This window comes from Danio rerio, chromosome 10, assembly GCF_052040795.2.
Source record: "Danio rerio strain M-AB ecotype USA chromosome 10, GRCz13ab, whole genome shotgun sequence".
In the NCBI taxonomy this organism is placed as follows: Eukaryota; Metazoa; Chordata; class Actinopteri; order Cypriniformes; family Danionidae; genus Danio; species Danio rerio.
This window is the reverse complement of record NC_141030.1, coordinates 22923235-22949709: the sequence shown is the minus strand read 5'-3', so window position 1 is coordinate 22949709 and position 26475 is coordinate 22923235. Positions and strand designations below refer to the sequence as shown.

The 26475-nt window shown below is 35.2% G+C and overlaps 1 protein-coding gene across 4 annotated transcripts in view; it reads right to left on the bottom strand.

Annotated features, from left to right (window-relative positions):
- Nucleotides 1-4791: 4791 nt before the first annotated feature.
- The window catches only part of lrrtm4l1 (leucine rich repeat transmembrane neuronal 4 like 1), a 299994-nt gene continuing 278310 nt past the window's right edge, over nucleotides 4792-26475 (bottom strand). For 3 of the 4 annotated variants that reach the window (XM_087268661.1, XM_087268662.1, XM_087268663.1), the window contains one exon: nucleotides 5071-6109. In XM_087268661.1, coding sequence (XP_087124787.1) covers nucleotides 6044-6109 — 66 coding nt within the window. In that variant the 3' untranslated portion in view covers nucleotides 5071-6043. 4 annotated transcript variants of the gene reach the window in all.

The window sequence follows — 26475 nt, the reverse complement described above, 5'->3', positions numbered from 1 at the left end:
CTGCGTTTCTACTTATTTGGGCTGCTTCACAAAAACGATTTTTGGTCTTTTGTCCCGAGAACCCTTGGGACATCAAGATTGAGGTTAATAGAGCAAACAACAGCCAGTATCTGGATGCAGTCGGGACCTCTGAACACAGCACTCTTCCAGTAGGAGGCCAATGACTGGGCGAAATGTCAAGACTCCTTTCCGAACGAGATGGGATGGGGGGGGGAATGAATAATTCATTGGGAGAGCTCCGTCGAACACAGTGCTGTGTCTGTTTAGCTGTCGCTTCGGCAGGCCAGAGAGAGAAGGGGAGAGATACAACACCATAGGAAAACACTGGAGCTGATTTGCCATCTGGACCTCGTATAAGACAGCTTGACGTGTTCCTGGAGGACTCCAACTCTTCATGTTAACCCCCTCTTGAGATATGGCACATTTAACTGTAATTATGACACTCAGGGATAGGATTTGAACTTCCAGGGCTTCGCTTGTTTGGACAGGGCAGGGTTGGCAGAAATAGGAAAGGCTCTCCTTCAGGGTTAAGAGGCCAGTATTGATCTGACAGCATCTGAAAGAGGTGTGGAAGGGCATCTCCTTCAGCATGTGGGTATAGGCGAGTAGCTTGAACTTTGTTTTGCTATGTAACTTGTTATCCGGTCACAATGACAGAGATTTTAATTGATAAAGTTTGGTCTCTAGTAGATGAGGCTGCTGGTGGTGTGCATTTGGCCAAAGAGAAACAAAATATGTCAACTTTGTTGTCACCCATGTTAACAGAATTTGCTAATTCTCATTGAGAATGAATGACTTCCGGTGATTGTGTCACTGCAAATCATGGTCAATGTGAGCAGCCCTTTTAGTCACACAATAGCAAATGGCAAAGTTTGAGACTCAAGATTTCTAAAGGTTATATTTGTCAAACTCATTATAAATATTTAATAATTAAACTAAATATGTTAACATTACACAAGTTAAAAGTTACAATATTTAAGATTTGAAGACCTTGGTGAATTGTATGCTCACCAAGGATCCATTTATTCAATTAAAAACCAAGTAAAAAAAAAAAAACAGTAATATTGTAAAATTAATTATTACAATTTTGTTTAAATATACTTTTAAAATTTATGGCAAAGTTGGACTTTCCAAATGCACTGCTTCATGTATTTTTGAAAACCATCATACACTTAATTTCACAAAAACGTGAAGCTGCATAACCATTTTCAGGAAAAAAAGCATAAGAAAATGGTGAGAATAAAAGATTTATACCTAATTACAGCTGTTTCATTCAAATTTCCATGCACAAAAGAGCTACTTGACATGTTAAACAAATGATTGGTTCCCAGTACTTTTTGCCATTTTCTTCTGGAAAATCAATATAGTTAAATAACATCATAATAAATTCATAAAAAATGTAATAAGTTGATCAATACTCATTTCCATTTGAGCACGGTATATTTCTCACCATTGATTTTGACAATGTTCTCATTATAAAACAGAACTTGGTGGTGTACAATTCATACAGTTCGTTACAAAATTCAATTATTAAATTAAATTGTGTGTGTGTGTGGGGCATACAGTATAAATAAATGACACTTTTAAATGACATATTTCAAGATCGAGGGGCAGGTGAAACCTGAACAGATCAATACCCAATACACACACACACACACACACACACACACACACACACACACACACACACACACACACACACACACACACACACACACACACACACACACACACACACACACACACACAGTCTCCATGATTCTTCTCTGATACACACAGATTTCTGAAGGTGAAGTGTATCATGTATGCACCGCTAGCGGCACTAAACACAAATCGTATGGTACAAGGGTATTTTAACATGTTGACATTTGCTTACACACTATTTTATCAAATCTAAACTCACACATTACAAACATTGAGTCAGTGTTGGCATAGTCAATAAGAGCAGAGGTCATGTTTCAGGAAGTCTGTTACTGTTATCACTCTAAAAACGAATGATTCAAGAGGTTTTTTTCCCTCATGGCAATGTCTTAGAACTCTTAGGGTCCTCCAAAGAATCTTTTAAAAGTTTTATTTTTTTTTTAAAGTAAAAAACTAATGAAAAATGATATTAAAATTCTACTGATGTTAAAGGTTACCAAAGTGTTAGATCACCCAAAAGTGAAAACTTGCTGTTAATTTCAGGTCATTAAATTCTTGTGCACTGTTCAAATGTACTACCATTTTGTTATGTTCGAGATGGAATCATCTACTCAATTAAAAATGCATCAGATAAATATTTTTATAATTTAATCAACCTCAGTTCTGATCAAAACTTCTAAATCTTTAAAAAAATACAGGATTTCAACTTTTAAATTTGTATTTAATGTAAAAAGTAATTGTGGACTGGATTTGTTTATACCTTCTATGACAGTCTTGGACATATACGAATGATTAGTTACAACAATATATTTTTTTTACCTATTTTACTGTTGGTGTCTGTTTTTGTCCCATTGACTTTCATTATAAACACATTTGATGGTGCATAAATACACAGTCTTTGTTTTTATTTTCTCCGTGTATTTCTGAGAGCTGAGACGCATATTTCGATTTTCTCAGACAAATCACGATAAGTGTACAAAGGTCACTCTCACACACTTTAGTTTGCTTGTATACTCCATGATCAACAGTAAAAATGACTAATTTTACCTTTTTACCATCAGGGACAACCACCAACAATCAAAAATTACATAGTGTTATTGGCTTTACTATCAAAATAATGTGGTTATAATAGAAGTCAATTTGGCAAAAACAGCCACCAACAGTAAATTAGAAAGAAAAAATGAAAATCAATGAAAAACAATGCATCAATGCCAATGTTGTTTCACATGTCCAAGACTGTGATAAGAATGCAGGACACAATTACCTTTTATATTGAATATAAGTAATTTTGTGTGTGTTTTTTCACCAAATCAGTGACATCATTTAATAGCAATTAAAGAGTAAAAATACTGTAACTTTCTGAGCATTTTAGTTGATCAGGACTGAGTTTGAGGTTAACAGATTTATGCAAAAAAAAAAAAAAAAAAAAAAGATATCTGATGCATTTATACAGCAGTATAGATGTTTTCATTCTGAACATATCAAAAGGTAGTACATTGGCCCAGAGTGTATCATTGAGTTTTTTTATTTATTTATTTATATATATTTTTTTTTATCAAAGCATTTTCCCATTATGTGCCAATATAACATTTGTCACCAAAAATCATGCCTCTAGCTGAAACTGTTACAGTTATGGCCAAATTAAGACTGAAATTCACCTCAGTGTGGATGAAAACATCCACAACAGTATGTAAGGGTTAAGACATAATGTGACTATTTTTCACCAGACCATCACCGAAGAAGATTTTAGCTGAAACTATAATCCTTGGTGTTTCATGAAATGACAGTAAACAAAGTATACAGCTGAAAATGAATACCCGTGACACATTGAGGTCTTTTGAAGCAAAACAATTGGTCTGTGCAAGAAACAGAAGATTACTTACAAAATGTATACCTTTAATCCATGACCTCTGCAAATGGACCAAAGTATATTTGCATATGCGCAAACTAGGGCTGCACAATATCTCGTTTTATCATCGATATCGCAATGTGCGCATCTGCAATAATCATATCACAAGATATGCAATATTGAGTCTGAATTATAGCTGACCTGGAGCTACAGAATTGTATTTAATTTACATCATTTAAAGTTGAAGTCAGAATTATAAGCGCCCCTGAATTATTAGCCCCCTTTTTATTTTTTCTCCAATTTCTGTTTAACGTAGCGAAGTTTTTTTCAGCACATTTCTAAACATATAAATTTTATTGACTTATTTCTAATAACTGTTTTATTTTATCTTTGCCATAATGGCAGAAAATAATATTTTACTAGATATTTTTCAAGACACTTCTATACAGCTTAAAGTGACATTTAAAGGCTTAACTAATTAGGTTATCAAGGCAGGTTAGGTAATTAGGCAAGTTATTGTATAATGATGGTTTGTTCGGTAGACTACCACAAACAAAAATAGCTTAAAGGAGCTAATAATTTAACCTTAAAAAGGCTTTTAAAAAATTTAAAACTACTTCTATTCCAGCCAAAATAAAACAAATGACTTTCTCCAGAAGAAAACATATTATCAGACACACTGTGAAAATGTCCTTGCTCTGTTAAACATCATTTGGGAAATGAAAACTTCTTTTAAGGAAAAAACTGTTAATTTAGACGTATACCTTCTGAAGTTGGAAACAAAACAATATATTTACTTTATCTAAGAGTTTTTTTGGATTTGGTTTAGCAACGAGACAATCAAAGTAAGAAAAGCAGCGTTCCAACCGTATACAAGCATTTTGTATTATGATTTACTAAATTTCTCTTTCGGAATACTGTTTGACACCAGAAAACTGTCAAATAGTGCTATTCAACTATCTTGTTTATCTGTATTCAAATCACAATATTTAACACAGAACAATAAAAATCACAATATCAGATTTTTCCAATATCGTGCAGCCCTAGTGCAAATGATAATTCAGATGTGAGGGTCTTGGTTTATTAAATATAGCACAAATGTGCATTTCCAGATTGGAATAATAATAAAAAAAAAATAATGTTGTGTATAATGAATAAATGAGTGTTGTGCATAAAAGCGCATTACTGATTTACACACACACACACACACACACACACACACACACACACACACACACACACACACACACACACACACACACACACACACACACACACACACACACACACACACACACACACACACACACACACACACAAACGCAGAAATATTTAGTCAGTAGAAACAACATTAAAGCACACGAAGAGCATCAACGTTTCTTCATAAATTGGGGAAATAAAGGCATATTTCACCTAAAAAGAAATATTTTGTGATTATTAATTTACTCGCCCTTAACATGTTCCAAACATTTGTGTTTTTTTTTTTATTCTTTTGGATAAAACAGAAGATAGTTTTAGGAAAGCTGAAAACCAGTATCCATTGACTTCAACATTATTTGGTTTTGACATACTATGTGTGCCAGTGTTTACAGGATTTATTCAAAATATTTTATAATGTGTTCGACAGAGTAAAAAAGCCTTAAAGATTTGGAAATAGTTAAGGGTTTTAATTTTTGGATAAACAATCCCTTTAAACACTAAGAAAACTCATACAGTTTACTCTTGCGCATTGTTTTTCTGAATATCTCGAAACTCAAAACTTTTGGACAAACAGAGTTTCAATGGAGGAATAAAAGTCTCTTGGGATTTATTAAAATATTTTGTTGTTGCGTTTTAAAAGACTCGCACACATCTCAGGGGTTTGGATTTTTCCAAATCTTTCATTTTAGGATGAACTAATCCTTTAACATAGAACCACTGATGCCAACAATAATAAACAAAAGCTTCACTTTTAAGAGAGTGAGGGTCATGTAAACTTGAGAATCTCCCAAAATAAAACTGTACAAAGACATTTGCAGAAACCACTTAAACAAAACCTAACAAATCCAGTATTAGGCAGCAAAGATAAAGGTTTTAACTCAGTCTTATATTTATATATATATTTTAAACTGTGTTATTCCGATCCACAAATCTTCCAACGATTTACATTAAATAACAAAGGAAAGGGTAAGTTCTGTTTTAAATCAGAGGGAATATTAACAAAGTTCACTGTTCACGTGTAGGTCCACACACACTTCTTCAAAGGCTGGATAACTTTCATTGGTATCTTACATTGGAGCCGTCCCGAATCAACTACACCCACCTGACATATGTATTCAGGAGCATAAGTGAGGCATCCAATTGTGTTTTAGTAAAATACACATCTGAGGCATCCGTCCTGTTTGTCTCTCAGATGTTTGTTTGCAGATTTCGAGGAATATCCACCGCAATCCATCAAAGAAGCAGACGGCGTGAGTGCTATAATGAGAACAAAGCTTGATGTCACTGATGAAATGCAGGTAGGCACAAATCCTCCGCCGGTGGATTATTTAGCGGGACAAAAAAACATTCCCTTTAGTGTATGGTGGGGATGTCTCCAATCCAAGCTCCAGGTAATGGCCTGGGACACGAGTATTCATTCTGTGGAGAACAAACGAGACGGCGGATGAATAATAGGGGACAAAATCATGAGGCTGAGCTTAGGAATAGATGAAGGAGCCTTTTTTTTTTTCTTATGAATGGATTTATTTATTCAAAAATAGATGTTGGAAATGCAGACATTAAATATGGGTGAACTATGAAAAGAGGTTTTCATACATCAAAACCAAAAACTTCTTTTTAAATCAGAAAAATATAAAACAAATGCATAGTTATACCTTACTAATGAGAATATATTTTACAAATGTTTTAAAAGCATTTTAAAGCATTTAAATGTAAATGAATGTGATGAAATATTAACTCTTTTTAAAGATCACAGTACATTACTCGTCAGTTTCAACTTTTTTTCCACTATTCATTCATTCATTGATTCATTTTCCTTTGGCTTATGCTGAGTTCAGACTGCATGATTTTTAAAGTAGTCGTGTCACAGATGATTTCACACTGCATGACTATCTGGGCTAGTGTTCCATCAGGGCTGTTTACACTGCAGGATGTATCGGCGACAGTTGGTGGTTTCACACTGCATGACTTTACCATAGGAAGATTCACAGACAACTTTGTCTCAGTCTGCAAACTACACCTCACAACCAAACACACGAGAGAAGTTACATGGAAACAACATGAGGTTGCACAGTATATATTTTATTAACTACATAATGAGAAAGAAGCCATTAGTGAGGTAGTAAATGTAAATATTTTGCTCACCTGGCCCTTGAAGGAAATAAGCAATTTCTTCTCAACTTTATTTCTTTGTAAACCCGATTGATATTGCTCAGATGACACATCAAAAAGACATGGTTGCTCCTGTCAAATTCCCACTAATTTTTCCTCCATGTCTTGGGTCCAAATAAACAGAAAAGAAGCGCATTTAATTTCTCCACCAACCTCTCGCTTGCATGCAGAGACCCATACTAGTGAATGCTGCTCTCTCATTGGCTGTAGGTGATCGCCAATGTCATTTATTAATCAGAACACATTTCACACAGCATTATTTGAACCGCTGACAGCTCCAGATATTTACCACGGCAGATATCTGACAGGTGTCGGCGACTTATCTGCGATTCTCTCAGATTGGGTCTTTCATAGTTCACACCGGTTGCCTGTGTTTTTAGGCATTAGTCTGCAATTTTTTCAAAACCTGTTGGTAAGTCCAAATCAGAGCTAAAATCATGCAGTCTGAACTCAAATGAGTCTCTATTTCAGAGGTTGCCACCGTGAAATGAACTGCTAATTATGTTTTACGCAGCGGATGCCCTTCCAGCCAGAACCCACTAGGAAACACCCATACACACTCATTCATACACACACACACACACACACACACACACACACATACACACACACACACACACACACACACACACACACACACACACACACACACACTCATACACTACGGCCAAATTTGTTTACCCAATTCACCTATACCGCATGTACCTTTGGACACCAACTGGTGACCTTCTGGCTGTGAGGCAACAGTCCTAATACTGAGCCACCATTCCGCCCTTTTTTCTACTAATCAAACATCAACATTTTGTATAATACAATTGTATAATAAAAATGTTGTATCACAGAATTAGAATTTTTATTATTACAGTATAATTCTTTTTGGTGACGCGGTGGCGCAGTAGGTAGTGCTTTCGCCTCACAGCAAGAATGTCGCTGGTTTGAGCCTCGTCTGGGTCAGTTGGCGTTTCTGCGTGGAGTTTGCATGTTCTTCCTGCATTCGCATGGGCTTTCTCCGGGTGCTCCTGTTTCCCCCACAGTCCAAAGAGATTACAGGTAAATTGGGTAGGCTAAATTGTCCGTAGTGTATGAGTGTGAATGAGTGTGTATGGATATTTCCCAGAGATGTGTTGCAGAAGGAAGGGCATCCTCTGCATAAAACATGTGCTAGATAAGTTGTCGATTCATTCTGGACTAAGCTGAAAAAGAAAATGAGTGCATAATAATTTATTTTTTCTGTGATTGCCTTTTTCATTAGGTCAGAATAAGTTTTGTACTTGAATTGACAATTTTTACATTATGCTAAATGACAATGATACACTCAAAAAATATACTTTTGCTGCTTGTTTAAGCTACTTAAATGAAAGGACACAACACAATTCTTTCACAACAAAAGTTTTTCTTTAGCCAACTTAATTGTTGTCATGCAACCACCTGTCCACTCGATCCCATTCCCTCTCATCTCTTGCAAGCCATCTCTCCTGCAGTCATACCAACACTGACTCACATAATTAACATATCTCTTGACTCTGGTTTATTCCCCACTACATTTAAGCAGGCTAGGGTAACCCCACTGCTAAAGAAACCCAACCTGGACCATACGCTACTTGAAAACTACAGACCAGTATCCCTGCTTCCATTCATGGCCAAGATTCTGGAGAAAGTAGTGTTCAATCAAGTCCTGGACTTTCTTACTCAAAACAATCTCATGGACAACAAGCAATCCGGCTTTAAGAAAGGCCACTCAACTGAGACTCCCCTGCTCTCGGTCGTGGAGGATCTCAGACTGGCTAAAGCAGACTCTAAATCATCAGTTCTCATTTTGCTGGACTTGTCAGCTGCTTTTGACACTGTCAACCACCAGATCCTGCTATCTACGCTTGAGTCACTGGGCGTTGCGGGCACTGTTATACAATGGTTCAGATCTTACCTCTCTGACAGGTCATTCAGGGTGTCTTGGAGGGGAGAGGTGTCCAACCTACAGCATCTAAACACTGGGGTACCTCAAGGCTCTGTTCTTGGGCCACTTCTCTTCTCCATCTACACATCATCTCTAGGACCAGTCATCCAGAGACATGGATTCTCCTACCACTGCTATGCTGATGATACCCAGCTATACCTCTCTTTTCATCCTGATGATCCCTCGGTTCCAGCTCGTATCTCAGCCTGCCTGTTGGATATTTCACACTGGATGAAAGATCATCATCTTCAGCTGAACCTCGCAAAAACGGAAATGCTTGTAGTTTCTGCCAACCCGACTCTACACCATAACTTTTCAATCCAGATGGATGGGGCAACCATTACTGCATCCAAAATGGTGAAAAGCCTTGGAGTAACGATTGATGACCAACTAAACTTCTCTGACCACATTTCTAGAACTGCTCGATCGTGCAGATTTGCACTCTATAACATCAGAAAGATCCGACCCTTCTTATCTGAACATGCAGCTCAACTACTTGTTCTAGCTCTTGTTCTCTCCAAACTGGATTACTGCAACTCTCTACTAGCTGGGCTTCCAGCTAACTCTATCAAGCCTCTTCAACTGCTCCAGAATGCAGCAGCACGAGTTGTCTTCAATGAACCTAAACGAGCACATGTCACTCCGCTGCTAGTCCGTTTGCACTGGCTGCCAGTTGCTGCTCGCATCAAATTCAAAACTCTGATGTTTGCCTACAAAGTGACGTCTGGCCTAGCACCTTCTTATCTGCACTCACTTCTGCAGATCTATGTGCCCTCCAGAAACTTGCGTTCTGTGAATGAACGTCGCCTCGTGGTTCCATCCCAAAGAGGGAAAAAATCACTTTCGCGAACGCTCACGCTCAATCTGCCCAGCTGGTGGAATGAACTCCCTAACTGCATCAGAACAGCAGAGTCACTCGCTATTTTCAAGAAACGACTAAAAACTTAACTATTTAGTCTCCACTTCACTTCCTAATCTGCAATTGCTTCTTTGAATATCACACTAACTGTACAAAAAAAAAAAAAAAACTACTAACACTTCCCTTCTTAGACTTTACAGACCTGAAACTTGCCTTTAGTACTTATTCATTGTTGCTCTTAGTTGTGCAAATTGCTTCCTTGTCCTCATTTGTAAGTCGCTTTGGATAAAAGCGTCTGCTAAATGACTAAATGTAAATGTAAATGTTGTTGTATGTTCAATCCACTGACATTTATAAAAACTTAGATATAAAAACTAAATTTATGTTAACTTAATTGATTTGTGTTGGGACAACTTGATGGAATTGTGTGGAACTCAGCATTTTACAGTGTAAATTATTTCACCTATACTTTGGCATTTTCTATTGACAAGATTAATCATTTATAGAAATTCCCTTAATAGACATTTGCTATGATGAAAAAATGTTATATTAAAAAATGTTAAATTAGAAAATGTCCCCATGTGTCCTCCTACGATGTGGTGGGACTCAAAATCACAGGGATTTGGATCCTATTTTAACGTCAGGAAATTTTATAAAAGAGACTTGTTGGGTTTATATCCCTACAATATGACAGTGGACACAATATACAGTACAGACAGTTCTGTCCAAACAGCTTACAAAAGTAGATTTTCATTTTAGGTGCCCTTTTTAATGTATTAGATGTATTGATACTAGTCTTTAAGGAACAAACAGTTTAAATGTTTAATCTTTTTTTGATAAATGTTTTAAGAAAAAAATATTTCAACAAAACTACTACCTAATAATTACAATTAAAATGACCAAAAAAAAAAAAAAAAAACTATAATATTTATAATTTTATTTAACTTACCTAAAAAATCCATTTGAAAATGAATTGATTTCATTACTTAAAAACTATTGCAGACACTCACATTTAAGCTGCCATGATTTCCACAAATAAAACGAATCTGAAATCAAACCTAGCCTTGAAAAAGTTATACAAGCTTTTCATAACCAAATTGATGATATGAATACAAATCATGCATTTTTAATTTACATTTCTGAACGATTTCTGCTTTTAGAAATGCAGACGTTAATTAAAAAGAAATCTGAATATGGGGAAACATCAACATAATGATACGGTCACATCAGTTCAGTAGCATGCAATTTTGATATAAAACGAAACTCTCATGCATGGCCAATGAATTGAAAAGAACCCGTTTTTGAAGCAGCGCTAGATGATTTGGCAGCTATCAGTAAAGAAAGTCAGAAATGGAAATATGGCAGCACATTGTGTGCCTTCATTGTTAGGATGTTAATTCGACTTGAGACGACTGAATTTACTCAGCTCGAGTGACCTTGCTGTCATGAGCACTTGGTCTTAAATGGATTAAGCAAACTGCCACGAATGCTAATTAGCAATATGCATTGAGCGCAATCGTCATTATCTCAATTATCCTCAAGTTCAACTAAGGTTCTTTCAGAAAACCAAGGGAATAGCAGCTATACTGCCCAATGAGTCAACTTGAAGACAAAGATTGGACTAATTACAAGATAAAATGGGGACAAAAGAGTTTCTACCCACGAGAATAAGAATCATCAACGTCGAATGGATTAAAATCTTTCTCGCTTCATCCAAATACGTAACATACAGCCAATGATGATATCTATCACCTTTCTAACACGTCAGAGTAACTACAAACTCTCAGTGCAGCCCATTTTAATGGTCCCCATTCCCTGTAATTGTATGATAAAGTGCAGCTTAGAGATTCTGCTAAATACAGTAGCTTCTTTTGTTAGTTGATAAGCAATTTAATTCTACTTCTCTTAATAGAAAAATTAAGTAATGTTTTTATTTAATTTTATTTTATTTTATCAAACAGCAGATTATTATGCAGGATGATCTCGGAAAGCAATTCGTGGCGGAGACTGTTTTTAGGTATGGAGCCATGCTTTGTGTTTAGCACCTGGGAAAGCTAAAAATGGCAGCATTTTGCACCATTGTGAGACGTTTGTGCTGCCCGAGGGTGAGCTTTGATTTTGTCAAACTGGCTGACACAAGCTGTAGCCCTGACTTACAATTGAAATGAACTTTTAGTGAAGCTGAAAGCATTTCTACAAAGATAGAAGAGTTTATGCAAGGTTCTGCTATTAAAATTTACTCAGAGCTGTGGAGGATGCAGTACAAAAATCAAGCACTTACACTTCAGAAAAAGCATTCAATTCATTTTACTTGAGTCAAATTACAAAAGTACTTGATTTTAGTACTTAAGTATTACTAGTTTAAACTTTGTATTGAAGGATGTTTATATATTTAGCAAAAAATTTTTACTTTTATAATAAAAAACTTTTAAAAACATCATGTTTGTGAACTCTACACTTACATTATTTATTATTACCAAAGCATCTGTTAAGGAAATTAGGAACCTTATTTTAAAGTGTACACCAACTCATTATTATCATGTGTTACTAACATTTGGTATTTATTTTGTTCATGTTAACTAATGCATTAAATAACATATTAATATACATTTGTTACACAACAGAATTAGTATTGCTGAATAAACATGCTGATTATTGTTATGTCAAGCTATGTGATCCATGAACAATTGCGTTAGTGAATGTACTGTAATAAACATGAACTAATTAATCTGTTAATGTAAAGAAATGCATCAGAAAATTGGTAAATTAGCATTAACAAAGTCTATGCAATGCTAAATGAAGTCACTGATCACCATTAGTTCATGTCAACCAATGTATTAACACATTTAATATATATATATATATATATATATATATATATATATATATATATATATATATATATATATATATATATATATATATATATATAATATGTTAAATAAGGCGCTAACTAACATTAACTACAAACTTAATAAGTTTTACCGAAAAAAAACTTCTAGTTGTATATCTATTACAGTATATTCTACAGCAGCAATGATGCAGAAGGAAGAATATATAGCAGATTTAGTGCGATTACTTTTATTAACATTATTTTAAATTACAATAATTAATCCTAAAGTTAAAAATCAGTAACATATAGTGTGTGATCTTTCTCTTGTTTTTGGCATAATCAGTATGTAAATTTAGTAAATAGCTTACTAGAGACGAGTGCTGCGTTCACAGTATATTTGAGCATGTGAAATAATGTTGAACAGCACTGCGAAGAGGGGCAGGATTAAACAAGTTGACAAGATATCTAAAAAATTGAGCGATTGGACATCGCACATTTTTAATTTCTTTACAGAGAGGCCATGTTTTGATCCTCTATTAGTCTCGCGCAATCACATGATGATTGATGAATTCCCCAAGCTTGAACTTTGCAACACAGTGAGCTGTGAAACTTGCCAAACTAGCTTGCGTTTCCAGTCTCTTCCATTTGCATGCATATGAATGCAAGTCTATGGGTTGTAGAGTGCAGTCTGACTGCGACTTTACTCTGTCAGAATCATCTAAATCAGTGAATCATCAGCTGGAGACCAACTCTGAATAAATCAATTGAATCAGTTACTGCAGACCAGCTCTGAAAGGATCATTTGAATCAGTGAGTCATTAAAGGCCAGTACACACCAAGCTGATGACAAACAACTAGACAACTAAAGACATCCTTGCTGCATAGCACAATCACATACTGAAGCAGGTCAAATACATAGTAGACATTGTAACACTCACTATAAAGGTCCATGCTACTGTGACAGTTGGGTTTAGGGTTAGGGTAGGTGTAGATGTTAATAATTGTGAGGGTTGGGATTAGAGTTGGCACATGCATGTCTCCACTACGTATTGGATCTGATGCAGTACAACATCATGCAACAGGCTGCAGCAAGAACAGACTCTAACCAACTAGCTGGACCAACATTGACAGATGGAACCCAATGCCTTAACATCGCTTTGGTGTCTCCTGGTGTTGTATCGAAATCTGACTCCCGGGACAAATCTGACTCCCTTTCCCTGAAAAACCTGTCCTAATGAAGTAACAATCAAATAATTTGGCAAAATGGCTCTATAAAGCAAGATGTGACTTAAGCATACATTTGGTTTATATGTGACCCTTTAAACCTCTAATTGTAGGGGAAGTACATTTAAATCAATTTGCACTATTGATGAAACTTGTGTACTTTAATACTGTTGTATCAGAAATTTAAAAGAAATAAGCTTTCTGTCAATGTATTTGTTTCATACGGTGGCCAAGAGTGGTTAATGCGCTGTTATAAAAAAATAAATAAAACACATGCAATTACAAAAAACGCCAGCAAATTAAGAAACTATCTTCATCAGTTTGACAGCAAACTTGTTGCAAATTCTCACAACACAAACAACTGAAAAAATGTTCTGCATTTTGTCACAATGCAAAAAAACTGAAGAAACACACTGCATTTTGCCACAGCACTTGCAATTATCCTTGTAACACAATGGAAATGTTTTAAGGGGACCAAAGAACATGACGGATCCTGCTGAGATAAAGATGTGTTATTATGACATGATTGTTGCTAATTGAAGTTGTTGGTAGTCTTTTAAAGGCAAGTTTTTCTTTTGTTTTAATATCCTGATTATATGATTCTGTAGTCTTTTGTCAATTATAAGCCAAAATAAACTAATAATTAAATGTGAAACGTTGTTTTATTAGTATATGCAGTGCATTTAATAAATGCAGCAGTTTCTTCAGTTGTTTGTGTTGTGACAAAATGCAGCACGCTTTTTCAGTTTTTTTTTTTTTGCGTTAAGAATTTGCAACACGTGCTGTCAAACTGTTGAAGATTGTTTTTTAATTTGCAGGTGTTTTTTGTAATTGCATGTGTTTTCTTTAATTGCAGTGTGTTAAGCTCTGTCGGCCACCATTTTATTAAACATTAAAGGTAATTTAAAAAACGGTTGATATGTTACACTTTCAAAAATAATGAATTTATTTTTAACACGTTTAGGTGCTGACTGTCAATCAGACGAAGTGAATAATTATTAAAAAGGTTTTCATAACAGAAGACTCTCTAAATGGATCATTTGAAACAGTTCCTTTTTGATCTCTAACCAGTGAAATTAAAAAGTCACAAATTAACTGTTCTGTGCAATTTGTGGTCTACTGATAAGATTCAGCTTGTTCACAATCAGGACCCTACTTTCACATCTCTGAGACCTTATGATAGGTAATGGGGTAAAACATATCACAATATGGCGTTTTGAAGTGTAGTAAACCAAATAAAGTAAGTAAAATACTCATGGATACTTTAAAAAGTATTTAAATGCAGTAGGGAAGAAAAACACTTGTACAAATATCAGTAAAACTGATGAATTGATTTACCACAAATATAATAAAGCTTGCTAATGCATCGGAATTTACATGCACTTTATGTTTCAACAGTGCATTCTGGTCCATTAAAAGTGCCATTGCAAAATTAAAGAAGACTACATGAATATTAATAGGGTCATGCAGATGTTGCCATGTAACCTTCTAAGATCGTACAGCAGCTTATTAAATATTCATCAGCCATGTATTCACATATTGATTAGTTAGGTTGTACATTAGCACACAGATAAAAAATATAACAGATGAAGAAGTCATATCTCCATTACTATGGGCTGTAGTCAAAAGAAAAACTATTGTTTGGTGATGCATGAATACTACTCTTCAGTGACTTCTAAAGCCACAGTAATCTTCTTTATCAAGCCTCCATGTTAATTTTTTTTCTGACAGCTCTAATTGTGACATAATGATTCATTTTTGATTTTAACTTTAGAATAAGAAGTAAAACTGGAGGAAAGAGCCCTGCGATGTATAGAATGGAGGATTAAAACAAAAAGCAGGCACTTCAAGACACTCAAAACAAATGCTTGGAGCAGATGCACACTCTAGAATGCTAAAAACAGACATAGCACAAGAGATGACATATTTTTGGGGTGTGAATAGATGATTATTTCATCGCTCTCTCTGTGAGTTCAGAACCCTGATAAATATCATTCCATTTGCAGCTTCCGAGGTTGAGCGTTAGATTGAAATCTTTAAGGAGAGCACATATAGGACATATTTGCCACCATGGGATTATAAAGCTCCCCTTGTATTCTAAGTCATTTTGAGATACCAGGCTTCAAGGTTTTGAATTAAAATTGATAAAGAATGTAGAATTCTAATCTAAAAAATACACTTTATGCTTAGAATCTTAAGGCTCTATTTTGCACAAAAAACACAAAGCATAAAATTAAATTTTAATAATGTTTTATATTTTTCTTACGTAAAATTTGTGCAGGAAATGTTTAAGAGCTCAAATTAATGCTGGTTTATTTTTTATGATATATTTTATATTATATTACTATTTTGTTTCTGGTTCAATTTAAGCCAAATGCAAGTTTTAATTATAAATAGGAATAGTTTTTTGTAAAAAAATGTTAACATTTTAAGGTCAATATTATTAGACTTAAGGCTTCTTCATATTTTTTTGATTGTCTACGGAATAAATGTAATACATCATTATACAATGATTTGCCTTATTACTCTATCTCGCCTAATCAACCTAATTAACCTAGTTAAGCCTTTAAATTGAGCTATATGTTGAATATTAATATCTTATATAATATCTATCTATCTATCTATCTATCTATCTATCTATCTATCTATCTATCTATCTATCTATCTATCTATCTATCTATCTATCTATCTATCTATCTATCTATCTATCTATCTATCTATCTATCGAGATATATATATATATATATATATATATATATATAAAATCTAATATCTATAGAAATATTATTTACAGTCATCATCATCAATAAGTTATTAGAAATTAGTTATTAAAACTATTATGTTTAAATGTGTGGTGAAAAAAATTCTGTCAAACAGTAATTGGAGAAAAATATATAGGGGGCTAATAAATCAGTAGGGTTAATAATTATGACTTAAAGGGCACCTATGGAGAAAATCAACTTTTTTAAGCTGTTTGGACAGAACTGTGTGTAGTTATAGTGTGTCCAGTCATATTGCGGTGATATAAACATAATAAGTTTCTTTTTTCTGTGTTAAATCAGCATCCAAATCCCTCCCATTTTGAGGCCCACCACAACTTGACGTAGGAGTGCAGTTTCCCTGCCCACCGAATTGATTGACATCTGCGTGTTAACATGTCTCCGCAGTAACGTGTATAATCATATCAACAAGACAGGACGTGTGCAAAGCAACCGAGAATAAAAAATCTGTTTGGTTTGCTAGGATCTTTAATCATCATCAAATGTGATCAAGAGTCAGTTTTACAAGTTTAAAAGGTCATAAAACACCAAAACACATTTTTTGAGCTGTTTACATTCATATATGTGTCCAGCGATGCTAAAAACACTGACACATATATTTCACAAAAAAGTGAAAATTGGTTGTTTTTGCGTTAGATCGAGCAAATTCGTTCTTCCGGTTTGAAACAAAATTTTTAAGCTGCATCACGCTGATTAGGCACTTGCGCGTATTTCAGTTAATAGACTGACTGTCTGTACCTGCAAGATCATCGTGACACCTCTGAGTGTGCAACATTAATTCATGAGAAAGACCTGGTTCAAACCAATCAGCGCGCTCTATTTTGTATGCGGTGCAACTTTAATAATATGCATGATAGCATTAAAGACTGTTTATACCTGCACAGTGTTCAGGTGGCAGAGAGATGCCACGTTGTGTTGCCAAAACAAGTGGGAGAAGAAGAATTGTTTGGAGGTATCATCAGTGTTGCTTTTATAATTCACTGCAGTAAAGGTTTTGTTTTCATTTCCCTCTATGAAAGTGCAGTTGACCTAACGTGTGGATTACAGTGCACGCGACACGTGACAAAAATACATGTCTAAGGAACATTGTTTACCCGTGAGCTTTTCTCATCTGGAAATGGTGAAATCCAAATTTGCCGCTCGTCTCCCTTTAAAAAATACGTGGCTCCAGTTGGTGTTGATTGTCCTGTCTCTAAGTGAGCGACTAGTGGTTTTTGTTTCCTTATTCAGATGGCAAAGTTAGTTCATATCATTAGCAGTACTCTTTCAGTGTTTAAAGACATACCTTAGTCAAATGATTTCTAAGTTAATAAAGTTTGCAGTATGTTAATATCACTACAATATTATGGACTGAAAGATCCGCTGTAAATGCTGCTTTCTGAGTGTAAACATGTAAACACCGCAATCAAACTATTACCGTCATGCAGGATTTTCACCGCATTTTGTGAGCGGAATAACACACACAGGTTTCTGACACTACCTGCCAAGTGCATTTAAGTTACGGAGAAATGCAGAGGGTTTTTTCTTTTATTCGCCATGCAGTATCTAACATTGCATTAAAATTACATACAAAGTACCTCAATTCAAATATTTCATTTTTCAAGAGGGGCATAAATGAAATTCCTGAATGAAAGAGCCAAACTGCAGTTAAAGTCCACCATTTAATAATTTGGCAAATTATTTGATTAGATGTAAACACAGTCACTCACTGTCTTTCTCCCCTGCGTCTGTGTGTTTGTTTTGCCTCTGTGTGTGCCCAAACCGACACTCATTTTATGCTTGTTTTTATGCACCTTCCCTCTTTCCCTCCTTTGACACTCCCCCATAAACAGAGCTGGACACGCCCACTTTCTGACTTTTTCCAAAGTAAATGTGTGAAAATACCCTGCTGAAACAGTGGGGTTTTGTGGCCCTTTAAAATGTTTTAAAACATTGCATGTGTGTAATGAATTAAAGCAATTAACCGGAGCACCCAGAGGAAACCCACACGAACACAGGAAGAACATGCAAACTCCACATAAATGCCATCTGACCCAGCTAGGGCTCGAACCAGGAACCTTCTTGCTGTGAGGCGATTGTGCTAACCACTAAGCTTCTGCAGTTTGAGACTTTAGAAAATTGAAATGTTGTAAATTTGCAAGTTTGTCCCTACACAATGCTTTAAAATAGCAACTTTGTCCAACTACATTATATCACCGTATATGCTAAAGCAGCAATAATGTAAGAGAATGAATATATAGCAGATTAAGTACAACTACTTTTTATTAACATGATTTTTGATTACAATATTTAAACCTAAAATTGAAAATTAGTAACTTATATAATCTGAAGTAGTCTGTAAATTTAGTGAATAGTTTACTAGAGTCTTATTTTGACCAAATCATTTGAATCAGTGAATCGTTAGCTGGAGACCCGCTCTGAACAGATCAATTAAACCAGTGACTGCAGACTCACTTTGACCTTTGACCACTTTGACCTTCTTATCTGCTCTCACTTCTGCAGATCTATGTGCCCTCCAGAAACTTACGTTCTGTGAATGAACGTCGCCTCGTGGTTCCATCCCAAAGAGGGAAGAAATCACTTTCGCGAACGCTCACGCTCAATCTGCCCAGCTGGTGGAATGAACTCCCTAACTGCATCAGAACAGCAGAGTCACTCGCGATTTTCAAGAAACTACTAAAAACAAAACTATTTAGTCTCCACTTCACTTCCTAATCTGCAATTGCCTTTGAATATCACACTAACTGTGCCCAAAAAAAAAAAAAATACTAATACTACTAATACTTTCCTTCTTAGACTTTACAGACCTGAAACTTGCCTATAGCACTTATTCATTGTTGCTCTTAGTTGTGTAAATTGCTTCCTTGTCCTCATTTGTAAGTCGCTTTGGATAAAAGCGTCTGTTAAATGACTAAATGTAAATGTAAATGTAAATGGATTATTTGAATCAGTGAGTCGAAGTCATTTAGACATATTGGGCTTCATTTAATCAATTATTTTCTTTTTAGTTTAGTTCCTTTATTAATCAGGCCATAGCCTATAACAATAATAGTCGCCATAGTGGAATGAACCGGCAACTTATCCAGCATATGTTTTACGTAAAACATATGCTGGAATAGTTGGCGGTTCATTCTGCTGTGGTGACCCCTGAAAAATCAGCTGAAGGAAATGATTGAATGAATTTACATGGTCAAAATCATTTTTCAACATTCTTTAGTTGCTGTTTAGATAAAACAGTTTTGTTTGAAAATGAGATTTTATAAAATATTAGGTTATAAATATTATTATTATAAATATTAGGTTTTATAACTATCAATTTCTTTGGTCCAAATGTACTTGGAAAGTGTAAAGATATAGCAAATGCAGATGTACAGCGTGCACAAGTTAGACCAAATAAATGAAACCTTGGTAAAAAAAAAAACATTACCAACTCTGAAAAGCTTGTTTACACATATTTGTAAAAGCAGAACGATAGCCTGTAATTCCAAACATTTTATTTGAGTTATGACAGACACAATAAAAGGGAAAACATGACAAGCTGACAAGAGACCAAACAAAACAAAGCAACGCAAAAATATCGACAAAATACATGAGCAAAAAAATCAGGTGAAAACGTGGTTAGAGATCAGCGAGGCTTTGAATCACAACCAAGAAATGCTCATGAACCCCCTGTGGTAAAACTGACTTAACTAATTAGTGTGTTAATAAGTTTCACTTGGCTGAACCTGCAGCAGAACCTCCAATTATTACAACACATAAGCTTCAGAGCCAAGTTAAATAATAGATGATAGCTTATATACCTCCACTTTACAGGCCAGGGTGATTACCAGCACTGCGTTCGGCCTTTATTTCGTAAAGTAAAATTAACCTCACTTCCTCGTGGGCAGAGCGGTAATTAGATTATATTAGAGAGGTTTAATTAGGAGCAAAAATATGTAGTAATTAGCCAGAATTGTTTGGGGAATGTGAAGCGCTAAGTGAGACATATGTCAGACTCAACCTGTCAGTAAAAGCATGCTGTTTTTCTAGTTTCTGGCCCGAGGCTCCAATTATCCCATTGTGTCTTCCAAACAACGGGAGGTCAGCGGCTGTGTACGGGCTTTCCTGCTTTCTTTTCCACAAACCGCAAAAAACATGAAAGAATGAGCAAATGAGAGAAGTTTCAGATGGAACGGAAAAGGTTGCCTTTGAAAAAGAGCTCCAGCCTTCCAGTGAGTTTTTGCTCTTGTTTAGTCTCTTCCCTTTGAACTGAGTCTCTTTCGTGATGCCTGCATGTCTGATAATTGATTTTAGGGGGATTTTTTTTCGCTCTCTCTCCAAAAAAAGATTTTTTTTAGGTTTGGCTTGGCAAAAATGGCTAAAAAATGTCTTAATGCATTTGATGATGAGTTTTCTTAAATAACCGAAGGGCAATATTTTTGCACATCATCCAACAGTTAAACGGAGCTGACCTGATTAAAAATGTTTAATGCAAAACGTATTACCATCGTGTGAGATTTTTCCCTCAATTTGCAACAGGATAGTCTATACCAGGGTTCACCACACTTTTTAAAACCCAGAGCTACTTTTTGGGTACCAATTAATGTGAAGGGCTACCAGTTTGATACAATCTTCTCAAATTTGCTCAATTTACTTTTACTTATATGTAGTGGTGGGGCGTTATCGGCGTTAATGCGCTGTGTTAACATAAGACTCTTATTGGTTGATAAAAATATCTATGTTAATTAATCTCAAAGTTTCGTTGGGAGCCGGGTCTATTCTATGCAACTATGAAGACTTTCACCTTGATATTGTAGCGCGGATGCATACCTGGCCGAATTGCACTCTAGGTAAGAACGAGTCTTCGCACCTGTGTGTATTCCTACTGTAATAATACCACATTAACCGTGACGTGCTAACATGGATGCAGTTGACTAGAGTGCATCTGATTAATGTTAGCTCTACATCTAACTATTTGTAGAGTTTATGCGTTCGAGTAAAACATATAGAAATAAAATGAACCAGGTGCCTTTTAAAATGAATGAAGGTGAATGAAAGTCAAACCGGTGAGCCGTCTGTAATTTAGTTTTTTGCCTTAATAGGCAATAATATAATTAAGGTGTTAAAGAAAAGTGCTTTCGTGTAAGAGTTTCCTGTAACTTTGGGTGACTTCTACTGCAGTTTGGGAGTTTCACATACACTCATAAACATTTTATTCATGTCCCCGTGACAAACTGGGGTATTAGAAGCAAATAAGGAGTAAAGACTGGTGAGAGTGTTATGGAATTTAATAATGCTTGCCAATTGGAAAGAAAAAATCTTCTGCATTTCATGATGTGTGTGTGTGTGTGTGTGTGTGTGTGTGTGTGTGTGTGTGTGTGTGTGTGTGTGTGTGTGTGTGTGTGTGTGTGTGTGTGCGGTCCTTTACTGACAGCCGAGTGTATGGATCTTGTCAGAAAATATGCCAAAAAGACCTACATGACAGTAACAGTTTGATTGCTGAGTTTACTTCAATAATGCCACTAATATATGCATACTCCACATCTTAATACAATTTCTGTTTAGTTCAGTTATGACTTTAGTCTGATTAAAGTAACGCCTTACGTAGGCCTACAGTTTAAAATTCATGTTTAACTTAATAAACAGTAAACACAAGTTCATCTTATTGAACATCATTTATTTTAATCACCAATTATAGTAGAACACAAGCAGTTTATGGTGCATTCGGAAACATGAGATGAGCCCCTGGTCTAATGCACCACCTGGCTTGAGGTGGCGCATTATTCATATTGTGAATGCCTTGGGCAGAATAAAAATGGGCCATTTTAATCTAGATTAATCTAGAGTAATTCCAAGATTACAGTAAGATCACAATTAAAATATTAAAACTTTTTGGCATTTTGGCTATTCAAGTGTAAGGTAATGTAAACTCAAGACAAAGAAACTATTTAAATTCAAAATATGATTGTTTACTGGAATGTTTGTTTACAAAAACTTGTCACACAGATTTCTTCATGTAAGCAATGTAAGCAATGTACCCGCAATAAACCAATAAAAAACTAAAATGATTTCCGCGTTGGATTCTAAGTGGACGGCAAAAAAAAATCAAACTACAGGCATTGCAAATATGGAAATTGGAAAATAATTATGATATTATGATTTATTATAATCATACTTATTTTATGATATTATGATAATTATGATAATTATAATAATGAATACAAACAATTGTACTCATTGAAAAGTTGTATTGCTGAGAGCTGACAACATTAATTATAAAGTAGAAACAATTTAGCTTAGTCCTCCTTTACATTCAGCCAGTTGCTAAAACAGTCCAGTCTGTTGACATTATCAGGGTACAATGTGGCCCTTTTCTTTCTTTCTTTTCTTTCCCCTGGTCTATGTACACATGGCTGTTTGACACTATTCTCTGCACCTACTGAGACAGTGAAGGACCAAAGACACCAGCATCACAAAATGCAGAGGGTTTTTTTCCCCCATATGGCGTGTTGTATCAAATTCCATTAAAACAACACTCTTCCAGCAGTTCATGCTCACATCCAATATCCCCCTTGTCACAGGAGGCATGCATGAAAAGTTCATGAATGAAAGTTAAAGTAACCAAACTGCAGTTAAAGTTGACAAATCAAAAATGAAACACCCGAAATTCCATGAAACTCCGGAGGAAAAGTGGATAGCCTGGTGATGCAATGACATTAATCAAATGATGTGCTTTAACATGTACAATGGGATTATAAAAGGAACATGCAAAAATTAACTCATGTAAACACTTTAATTATATTATTGTCTTCAGATTAGAGCAAATGATTTGATTACTGATGTCCATGTAAACATAGTCAGTGATAATTTGCAACATTTGCCTATATTTAGACAAAAATTTTTGATGTGGCATGTGGCAGTGTTTTTATTTATTTATTTTTATTACACACACACACACACACACACACACACACACACACACACACACACACACACACACACACACACACACACACACACACACACACACACACACACACACACACACACACACACACACACACACACATTATTAATTTAATTATTATAAATTAAATTATAAATTTATTTTACATTTTAATTTAGCTGTATGTCAAAAGAAACTTTTAGTAGTTTTGAACGAGGTAAATATCTGTAATACTTATAGGGTTTTCAATAATTGGAGAGCTGAATTATTCATTCAGTTTAAATCGACTGACAGTTTACTATGAGAGACTCCCTTCCGCATTAAATGGATCATCAAATGATTCAGTTGAGAGCAAAATAACTGAATTAAAGTTTTAAATCTAAAAAGAATTTCAATAGCTATGTGGGCTTTCATAATAATGTACTCATAATATCAAAATAATCATTTAAAAAGCTAAAAAAAATGAAGCAAATTTTATACAGATGAACAAAACTGATGTGAACTTCCATGAACATGTTTGAATCATCAAATAAATTATTTGATAGCTAAACCATTGGGAACTAATCAAATGAAGCTCTTCTCAGGAAACCTCAAAGACAAAAATCACAATACACACGTACACACACAGTGTTGGTCAGAGTATTCCAGTGTATACATCATGCATGTGCAGCAGATCACTGTTGTAGTGTGTCTTTTTAGAGAAAGTGGAGTGTTCGCTATGCATTGGTACCCTTGGATCTGTGACAAATCACATTACCCAGGGCATTTCCAGCCTGCACTCTCTCTGATCAGAGGACAGCACGGTTTCTTCAAACCCAACGGCTCACTTTATTTATTTCTGCATTATTGAGATCATTACTGCTAAGCCACATCTGAAGCCCGGACACATTATTCACAATAAGACGGATATTGCTAATCTTTCTTTCCTAATCTTGAGTAACGCAATATTAAAATATTAGTACAGAGAGTTGTTGTAATAACAACTGGATACATATTTTCCTCCACTAACAACATTGGGACAAATAGGTCACAGTATTGGATGTCTCAAAAACTATTATTCGCTCAGTTAAACTATGACTAATTTTATGATATAGAAATACATACAGTGATGGTAAAATTAAATTTTGAATTGCAGCAAAATTTTAAATAGCAACATGAAAAAGTTGTCCATTTAAGCATTGCAAAATTATAACATTTGTCTATTTAACGGGGTGGTATAATGCTATTTTATGCATCTAGAGTGTGTACACAGTTAAAGAGCTAGACTCTCATGCTCAGCATGGATCATGCTTCAAAAAATGATGTGTGATCATATCATGATAGTTTTACTTTTCCTAAAATCTTACTTGGGGGTCATATCTAGTTTTACAATTTCTTTTTCAGAGATTGGCTCTTGGTTGCATAACCGAGGGTGGAAATCCTTCTATGGGTGCCTCTCATGAAGAATCATGTGAGTGAACAGTGTGAGCATGCTTCAATATATCTACACAGGATTTGGCTCAGAATAAGTCCAAAAAAGTGGCATAAGGGAAAGCTGATCTTATTCAGCCAATTTAACAATTTCACAAATAAGTTTTTAATACCTCAGCTGCCCTTTCCTTCACGAGTTACTTAGAAAGTATAACTTGTATAATTCCATGCTGACACATATGGTTTATGACATGATACAATGCAGCCCCATACACTGCAGTGGAGATTAAAGCTGCTGGATTTACAACACATCATTTACTCCAAGCAAACCAACCAACTAGCCAAGAATGATGATCACACTGTATGTGTCACAAGGTTACGTTAATAAAGTTGTTCTCATTTTATTAACATCTGTATGAGAAGATATTCACTTGCACAGTGTTGAATCAGTTTTCCTTAAGGTATTTAAAAACTAAAGACTTGTCAGCTCTCTCTAACTTCAATTCCTGTCACTCTATACTGTCTTATTACAATAAAGAAAGAAAAGATGAATGCAGAACTACTCTATAGGTACTCGAGATCAATATGAGATTAGGCAAAAAGAGCATGATAAAATACAGTACATCCCCTTTAAGTATTAAAATATTGAAAATGTATCTATTTGGGTGTTACAAATTGAAGGTTTAAGCAAGTTTTGTAAAATTAGAACTTTGGGTATAAGTGTTGCAAAGTTGTAAATTGTGTATTAGGTGTAACTGAAAAAAAAAGTTTAGCAAAATTGGAATTTTGCTTATTTATGTGTCATAAAATTGCAGCTATGTCTAAATATAGCAAAATTGTCAATTTAAGCATAAAAAATGTAAACTTTGTGCAAGTGTTCCAAAAATAATGACATATCTTGCTATATTGTTCTGTATTTTAAAGGTACGGTATGTATGTTTGATACCCAGTAATTGAACTAGGTATTACATTCCTGGACAGGAGTAAGTCTGACGGCCGAGACTAAAGGTTGATTTAAATCATGTTCTAAATAAAAGCAACAGCATGCATTAGAAGGAATATTTTCCATATTAAAAGGAATTTTTGTTCTAACCAACACCTCGAATTGATTTATTAGAAGGAGCTTCTATTTCATGCAACTGGATAAACAATTGGAATTGTGGATTCAACAACAGGAATAACTGAAAGTGCTGTTAACTCAGATAAACCTCATGTGCTTTATTCAGTGTGAAATGGTAAAAATGTGAGTTTGAATGAATGAATACATTTGTTTGAATGTCAATTTACATGACATTTATTGACATACTACTGAAAGCAGCAGCAGATAGTTCATCTCAGATCTTAAAAATAAAATAAACCATCTAAAATTGAACTCTAGGGGCCCTATCATACACCCGGCGCAGTGTGGCGCAAGGCGTGGCGCAGTATTCTTTTGGTATTTTCAGCTTGGCGCAAGAGTCGTTTTGAGGCGTTGCGCTACGCTGTTTAAATAGCAAATGCATTAGCCCTCATTTTTGCGCCCATAGGCGTTCTGGTCTAAAAAGGAAGGCGTTCTGAGGCTGGCCGCTGGCGCGTTGCCATTTTGAGAATCTGTAATAGATTTTTCATTAGACCTAAACTAACCCGGT